General features: G+C 58.4%; 1 protein-coding gene across 1 annotated transcript; it reads left to right on the top strand.

Moving 5' to 3' along the window:
• Positions 1–449: 449 nt before the first annotated feature.
• Positions 450–7,892, top strand: LOC121332417 (cationic amino acid transporter 2-like). Its single transcript, XM_041397851.1, has 12 exons — positions 450–504; positions 1,592–1,999; positions 2,104–2,259; positions 2,517–2,685; positions 2,938–3,074; positions 3,439–3,661; positions 4,104–4,240; positions 4,579–4,681; positions 4,794–4,936; positions 5,285–5,451; positions 6,013–6,121; positions 6,490–7,892. The coding sequence occupies exons 1-12, from the start codon at positions 450–452 to the stop codon at positions 6,636–6,638; spliced, it is 1,956 nt and encodes a 651-aa protein (XP_041253785.1). The 3' UTR covers positions 6,639–7,892.
• Positions 7,893–7,895: the final 3 nt, after the last annotated feature.

The raw sequence follows: 7,895 nt of genomic DNA, 5'->3' as shown, positions 1-7,895 counted from the left end.
ACATCCCATGGAGCTGGGTCTGTGCTCCTCTGCCTCGCTGCTGCAGTCCAATTCACCTCCCTCTGTGTTCCCCAGGGGCAGCTGGGGTCAGTCATCGCTGCAGGTGCACGCACCCCTAACCCCCAACCCAGCCTTGTTACTGCTCTCTCTGCCTGAATTTCCTCCAGAACCAGCTCCACAGTCTGAGATGTGGGTGCTGGTGTAAGGAGCAGGGACAGAGGAAAAGAGTTCCCCCTTCCACCTGCACAGGGAGCTTGGAAAAGCGAATTAAACTCCCTCAATAATGCCTCTGAGCCTATTAGCATTGCAGGCTGTGTGTATGATTTGGAAGGCGTTGTGGGAAAAATATTTCTGCATAGATTTCCCATTGTGCAGCCCGGAGCGGTGGTCAGCGGGGGGAGGGCCAGGGTGCTCCCAAAAGGGATTTAAGGGGAGAGCCTCAGGGGGGCATGCCTGGTGCTCCTTGTCCTCAGCAGCTCGCCACTGGAGCAAAGGATGGCTGGGGTGAGTAATTTGTTTGCAGGGGAAGGGAAAATCGCCGGTGCGAGGTGCCGTGGGCGGGACTGGGGCTGTGCAGAGGGTGGGTGCTGCTGGGGCAGCTCCTCCTCACCCCCGGGGCACAGCATTTGTCCTGGAGAATTGCAGCTCCCCGTTCCACCAGGAACACCTGCAGGTCTGGGTGCCGGGCAGGGCTGTCCCTGTCCCCTCCAGTTCCATGCCACAGCAGGGATCACATGTCCCCTGTGCCACAGGGATGTGCCACTGGACAGGGTTTCCAGCCATGGAAGTAGCAGATTATGGCACTTGGAGTGTGTGGCACGGCTTTTGCTTTGCTGTGGGGTAACCTGGAGGTCCTGGCAGCACCATGGGATGTGAAGGCAGGTTGTCCGGACCTGGAGCTCCTGGGAAAGGATGTGCAGCATGGGGGAAGGCAAACAAATCCCAGGCATGCCATACCAAGCACACCTTCCCCCAAGCACAGATGTCACACAATTTGGGGTTTCTGCCAGGCTAACATCCCCATTGGTGCTCCCAGCAAGCCAAAGCATTACTGCACAGGCTGATGGCCCAGGGGATCCAGTCTCCACCTGAGCTGTGCCATTGACCCACAATTACAGGTGCTGTGGGAGCATCTACAGCTGAGCAGCTGGGTCCTTCCTGGTGCACTTCAAGGCAATTTCCAGGAGAAGAGCATCTCCCATCCTTCCTTGCCTGGCATAGGTTCTGTATTTCAAATAGTTTCAGTGTCACAGCTGGGGTGATCCTGACTGTGTGTCCCTGCTGAGGAGGCCGCTGGAGGAACAGGACTTTCTGAGCTGGCAGGAGGTCAAACACGTGTCCTTGTCCCCTCTCAAAAATTTGACACAGCCAAACAAACCCCAGTCATGCATAGCTCCACATGTCATTGGGGATGAGAGAGCAGCACAGCTGCTTGAGCCCCATCTTGCTCCAAAATGGGCTGTTTTACTGGCAGAGGCAGAGAGCAGGCAGCACACAGCAAGTCCAGGAGCGCTGTGGATGGTGGGAGCTGCAAACCCACCACTCAGGCTGGGTCTGTGTGACATTAGGGTGGTCAGTGCCTGTGGGGCAGCAGAGTCCTCACACCGCTGCTTTCCTCTCCTGCAGGTGCCGTGCTGGGGCCACCTACGCTCTGTTCCCAAGCTGCTTTCCCGCAGAAAGCGAGTCCCAGCCGGCTCCGAGGGCTCCAGCCTCCGCCGCTGCCTCTCCACCGTGGATCTGGCTGCCTTGGGAGTGGGCAGCACGCTGGGGGCTGGTGTCTACGTCCTGGCAGGGGAGGTGGCCAAGAGCAGCTCTGGCCCGAGCATCGTCCTGTCGTTCCTGATTGCAGCTGTGGTGTCTGCCCTGGCAGGGCTGTGCTACGCCGAGCTGGGGGCCCGCGTGCCCCTGGCTGGCTCTGCCTATCTCTACAGCTACGTGACGGTGGGCGAGCTCTGGGCCTTCCTGGCTGGGTGGAACCTGCTGCTCTCCTATGTCATTGGTATAAGGCCTTCTTGATCCCTCCCACCACCGTGCTGGTGGCTTTGCTGGGTGTCCTTTGAGACCTCGCAGGGCCACCAGAACACAGCCATCCCCTCTCCCCAGGTACTGCCAGCGTTGCCCGGGCCTGGAGCGCTACCTTTGACCAGCTCCTTGGCAAGAAGATGGGGAGGTTTTTGGGTGCTCATGCAGCCATGGGCTCTGTGGGGCTGGCAGAGCACCCAGATGCCTTTGCTGCTGGCCTGGTGGTCCTGCTGGCAGGTAGGATGCCTTCCCCTGTGCCACCCCCCATCAGGTAGGATGAGCTCCTCACCCCACCATGGGTTCTTCAGTATGGGGCTGACCCCTCTGATGGCTTTGCCATTTCCCTGGGCAAAGAATGGGGAATAGAAAGGGAATCTGGGGAAATCTGCAAGTTGTCCTGAATTGGCCACTGCCCTCCTTTTCCACCCTCCCCAGGAATGTCTACCCTGGTGTCATCCAGGGACATCATCCAGTTTTGATTTTTTATTCTCCAGCGCTTCTTTCCTTTGGAGTGAAGGAGTCCACCATGGTCAACAAAGCTTTCACAGCTCTCAACGTGCTCGTCCTGCTCTTTGTCACAGTGAGTGGCTTCATCAAAGGCCACATCAGCAACTGGAAGCTCAGGGAGGATGACCTGCCACAGGCAGCTGCCCAGGAGGCTGGGTATGAGGGGCTTCACTCTCCCTGTGCTGCCTTCAGAGTGGGGTGGGGAGTCAAACCCCAGTGCTTTATCCCAGGAGACACCACTTTCTCCATTTCTCCCTGTTAGCAATGTGTCAAAGTGACAAAGTCCTAAGCCCTGCTGGGTTGATGCTGTGGGTTGAGCGGGTTGCATGGACTGTTCAGCTTGACCCCATCCTGGGACCCCATTGCCCTGACCCCCCTGCACTGCCTGACTCTTCTTCCTCCTCCCAGGAACCAATCCATGGACAGCAACATGACCAGTGCCTTTGGGGTGGGAGGCTTCATGCCCTATGGTTTCACTGGGACCTTGGCTGGAGCCTCTGCCTGTTTCTATGCCTTTGTTGGATTTGACTGCATTGCTACCACAGGTAAGGGGGGTGGGGGTGCTGCTGGTGGGACCCTCCCTGGAGGCTGGGGGTGCTGTGGCAGTTGACTCCCCACAGTCCTGGAACTGGTGTAAGGCTGGGAAATGGGCACATTCCCAGCTCTGTTCTGCAGCCACTCTCTCCTGCCCTTTCTGAGTCCATGTGGAATGTCTGGGCTAATCCTGAAGCAGAGACATTCTCTATCCCAACATCCCTGGGACCCAGAACATCTAGTGGTCCTTGCTAGAAGGTCTCTGTGTCCTCTCTTGGGGGGTATAGGATCTGCTCTCCAGCCTGAGCTGGGCTCTCAGCATGCCATGCATGTTAAATGAGCCTCTGTTCCTACAGCTGAGCTTGTCCTCCCCAGGGGAAGAAGTGAGGGACCCACAGAGATCCATCCCCTTGGGCATCATTCTCTCCCTCCTCATCTGCTTCCTGGCCTACTTCGGGGTGTCTGCTGCCCTCACCCTGATGATGCCCTACTACCTCCTGGACACCACGAGCCCACTGCCAGTGGCTTTTGAGTACATTGGCTGGAGCAGTGCAAAGTACGCCGTGGCTGTGGGGTCACTGTGTGCCCTGACCACCAGGTGAGGGGCGTCCTCTGATGGCATTCCTGTGCTTCAGAGCAGGTACTGGAGCTGAACACACCCAGGAGATATCCCCAACCCCTCCCTCCTGAATTCCTCCTTGCCTTTCCTGCTTGGCCAAAATCCCTTCCACACAAACCCTGGTGTTCCCACCCTGGCCCTTCCTGATCAGGGAGAGCAGCCAAACCCGTTGGCATGCCACTGAAGGAAGTGGCTGGTGGCTGGTGGCACCATGTCCACAAGAGTGGGCTGGCATGCACAGGTGGCTACAGACATCTCTTTCTTGACACTGTGCCTCATCTGATGGTGAGGAAGGTGATGGTCTTGAGAAGGTTATGGGCCATACAGATGAATGGGAGCTCCCTTGGAGGGGTAGAAGGCAGAATGGCACCTCCTGCATTCCTCCCCTCTTCTCCCCCATCTCCTCCCCTCTCTCATGCAGCCTCCTGGGCTCCATGTTCCCCATGCCAAGGATCCTGTATGCCATGGCTCGAGATGGGCTCCTCTTCCAGCCTCTGGCCAAAGTCAGTCGCCGTCAGTGCCCGGTGGTGGCAACTCTGGTGTCTGGGGCAGTGGCAGGTGGGTGAGTGCTTGGGTTCCCCTTAACTGTGAGCAGGCCTTGGTGGTGTCCTCTTTCCCTCTAGCTTGACTGCAGCTGTTTGAGCCATGTCTCCACCCAGAGACAGATCTCCTCATTGGCCTTGATGGTGTCCCAGACTCTGCTTCAGCCTCTCTGCACTGCCAGGCAGGAGGTGATGGGGTGCTTTGTACTGGTGCCCAAAGCATCATCAGTTCTTCGAGGTTCTGTTGCAGTGGGTGTCAGGGGGACATGCGGAGCTCAGGAGAGTGTGACTGTGGTGGGCACAGCAGCACTGCCAGCTCTGCTTGGAGGCTGAAAGGGCTTCTCTTCCCCACAGCTCTGCTGGCCCTTCTCTTTGACCTGAAAGCCCTGGTGGACACCATGTCCATTGGCACACTGCTGGCCTACTCGATGGTGGCTGGCTGTGTGCTGCTGCTCAGGTGAGACTGCTGGGGACAGGGGACAGGGCTCACCCAGCTTCTGATGTGGGCCATGCCTGGGACACGGCAGGTGCAGGTTTATGTGCATTGACATGCAGTGTCTGCTCCTCAGGTATCGGCCTGAGCCCAGCCCTTGGGACACTCCTGTGGGGAAGGTCCCAGCTGTGCAGCTCTGGTGGAACCACCTGGTCCAGCCGCCCCCCCATCCCACCCCTCGCTCCTCTGCTGTGGTGGTCTGGGCTCTGACAGCTGCAGGTGTGTCTGGGAACCATGGGTGGGCACTAAGGGAGCTGGCATGGGGGCACCCATGGGGGATGTCCCTTCTCTAGACAGGGCTGGCCTGGTGGAAACCTCCCAGCAGCAGATGCAGGGTCTGCCCGGCTCCTTCCTGCCCTCACCCCCCTGCCACACAGCTGGCTGCCCCAGCGGGACCTCAGCAAACCTCCCACTCCCACTGCTTCCCAGACTGGAGAGAAAAGCTAAACCCACCATGAGAAGCCACCCAGCCGTGTCCCCCAGTTGTCATTTGTCCCACCATGGCAGCCTGGCAGAGGGATGGGCCCAGCCCAGGGAGGCTGCCCTGACACTGTGGTCCCTCTGCAGCCGCCCTGGCCTGTGCCCTGAGCTGGGTGAGCACTGCTGGGCTGCCCTGCCTGCAGGCTGGGGGTGCCTGGTGCATCACAGCTCTGGCCCTGCCTCTCCTGGGGATCCTGGCAGCAGCTCTTCTCATCTGGAGGCAGCCTCAGAGCCAGGACAAAGCATCCTTCATGGTGAGCACCCAGCCCAGCCCTCAGGATGTACCCAGGAAGAAGGACCTGGGGCGCAGAGAGCAGGCAAGTGCTGCAGGCCTGTGGGGAAAGGATGCCATTTGGGGGTGTTCCCTCAGCTGTAGGTCAGGCACATCTTTGCTGCATCCACATTAATAAGGTACTGCTGGAGGCAGCATGTAGCTCATGGGGTTTTCCATAGGGACCATGAGGGTTCTTTCCTCCTCAAACTGAAGGCTGAAGGGGCATCTCCCAGCTGAGCCCAGTGCCTGCTGAGGAACCAGAGCTGTTCTTCAGAAAAAGATACCTGGCCTTAACACCTTGGCTTACTTTTCCGAGTGCTTTGCTGCCTCTCACCTCAAATCCTGCAGTACCTCCTGCCCCAGTGCAGGACCTGTCAACCAAAACACCCTCCACAATCATCCCTCTCCAGCACAGGCTGCAGTCCCAGCTTGGATCTCTGAGCCTCACAGCCAGGCTGGACTTCCCCTTGCCTTTGAACAATTTGCCAAAGCAGCAAAGAGCTGAATTTAGCTGTGGAATTTACCCTTGTGCTCCCTGCAGGTTCCCTGCCTGCCCTTCCTGCCTCTGCTCAGCATCTCCATCAACGCCGTGCTGCTGGCCCGGCTCAGCGCGGCCGCCTGGCTGCGGTTCCTGCTCTGGATGGCTGGGGGTAAGCACGGCCACTCACGGGGCCCCAGAGCTGGCACTCCACTCTGGGTGGGGTTCTGGTGGTTTGAGAGCCCGTGGCACTAATGTTGCTGTGAGCAGTGGTGGGGAGGGAGGAGATGGGGGTAAGCACGGCCACTCACGGGGCCCCAGAGCTGGCACTCCACTCTGGGTGGGGTTCTGGTGGTTTGAGAGCCCGTGGCACTAATGTGAGCAGTGGTGGGGAGGGAGGAGAGGCTGACCTTTGATGTCCAGCAGTGGTGGGAGCACCATGTCCTCTGATACATGGCCCAAAGGAAGGGGCCAGCATTGGTGGATGGGAGGGGAAGGAAGAGAAACAGTCCATACACACCCTATTCTGCCCTTTTCCAGGTTTCCTCATTTACTTTGGCTATGGGATCTGGCACAGCACTGAGAGCCACTGGCCTGAAGGGACAGGTCCCCAGGGGGGAAGCAGAGCCAGGGAGGTGGCCCTGGAGCCCTGTGGGACTGCCCTGTGCCCATCTGCTCCAGGGCAATAAAAGGGGATGGCTAGTTCCTGGGTGCCTGGCTCCCTCCATCCTGTGCCCAGGGGGCAAGGAAGCCCCTTGGGCTGTGGGTCCTGTCCCACAGAGGTGGCCAGCCCTGCCAGAGCTGCAGGAGCTGCTGCCCCAAATCTGGTGAACCTTCCTGAGCAACCCAAATCCTCACACTGAGCCCCTGCAGACAGAGTTCTGTTTGGAGAGGATAAAGCACACAAGTGTTTTTGCTGCTCTTACTGGGCTGTGTTTTTGGTTTTCCTTTGAAATCTTCCCCTGCAGTCTCCCACAGGCCCCTTGCCCTTGCCCACCCTGTTCCTTCAGCTGCTCACAATGAGGTGGAGGCTTCTTGTGCTGCCCTGACCGTCATTTTCACCTGGGCACCCTGCTTGAGCTGACCTGTCATCCCCCCCATGACTGCCAAGGTACTGCCTGGCCCAGGCTTTCCCCCCTTCATAGTGGCCAAGTCCTTTTCTGCACTCATTTATTCCTCCTCCTCAATTCCCAGTGTCCCCTTTCCCAGAGTCGGGCACATTCTTCCAAGTCCCACGCAGGATCTGCCTTTGGGGCTCTGGGACATGGTACCAGATGTCCAGAGAAGGATCCCAGAACCCACCAGCCTCAAATCCCTTTGTCCAGAAATCCTGATCCCTTCAGCCATAACCAGGCAGGATTTGCTGGGCTCTCCCCTGCTTTGGTGCTGCAGCACCTGTGGGAGGCACAATGATGTGTGGAGCAGAGGGTGCCCTGGTGGGACATGGTTCTGACACAACAGACTCCCCATTTCCCCCTCTAGCCACCCCATGGAAGTTTGTGGGTCAGAGCTGGACCCCACATCCATGTTGCCTTCCTGGCTGCCCATTCAGCTGCTGCATTTCTGATTAGGGTCAGCACAAAGGACGGAAGTGGCTGATGCAGTGATGCTGGGAGGGTCCAGGTCCGGGTCTGCCCTGAGCTGGGAGCCCATTGAAATGAAGGAAAAGAGGGAAGGAGCAGGAAAATGGGGATTAGCCTTAAGGGCCTCATCTGGAGTTTCCTTGTTGAGTCTTTGTGGTACAAGCTCCCTCCCTTCCCCTTCTTCCCACTGTATGGGGTGTGGAGTGCACAGCCCCACTCTGGGACACTCGTGCACCAGTCCCCCAAACCCCTGACATGGGATTCCTGAGGCTGCTGCTTCTTACAGATCTGTAATCATTACAGCCAGCAGCACCTTGGCTGGTGCACACACACCCACACTCACCCACACACACATGTACAGCT

This window comes from Onychostruthus taczanowskii, unplaced genomic scaffold (assembly GCF_017590055.1).
Source record: "Onychostruthus taczanowskii isolate IOZ18803 unplaced genomic scaffold, ASM1759005v1 scaffold14, whole genome shotgun sequence".
Classification (NCBI taxonomy): Eukaryota; Metazoa; Chordata; class Aves; order Passeriformes; family Passeridae; genus Onychostruthus; species Onychostruthus taczanowskii.
The sequence above is the reverse complement of the archived record's forward strand: the minus strand, read 5'-3'. Positions and strand labels throughout refer to the sequence as shown.

Excerpts from the sequence above, each read along its gene's own strand:
- LOC121332417 (XM_041397851.1), top strand. The coding sequence starts at position 450 with ATGCCTGGTGCTCCTTGTCCTCAGCAGCTCGCCACTGGAGCAAAGGAT. Across the intron at positions 2,260-2,516 it reads CCTGGTGGTCCTGCTGGCAG|CGCTTCTTTCCTTTGGAGTG; the intron begins GTAGGATGCCTT and ends TTTATTCTCCAG. Across the intron at positions 5,452-6,012 it reads AGGACAAAGCATCCTTCATG|GTTCCCTGCCTGCCCTTCCT; the intron begins GTGAGCACCCAG and ends TGCTCCCTGCAG.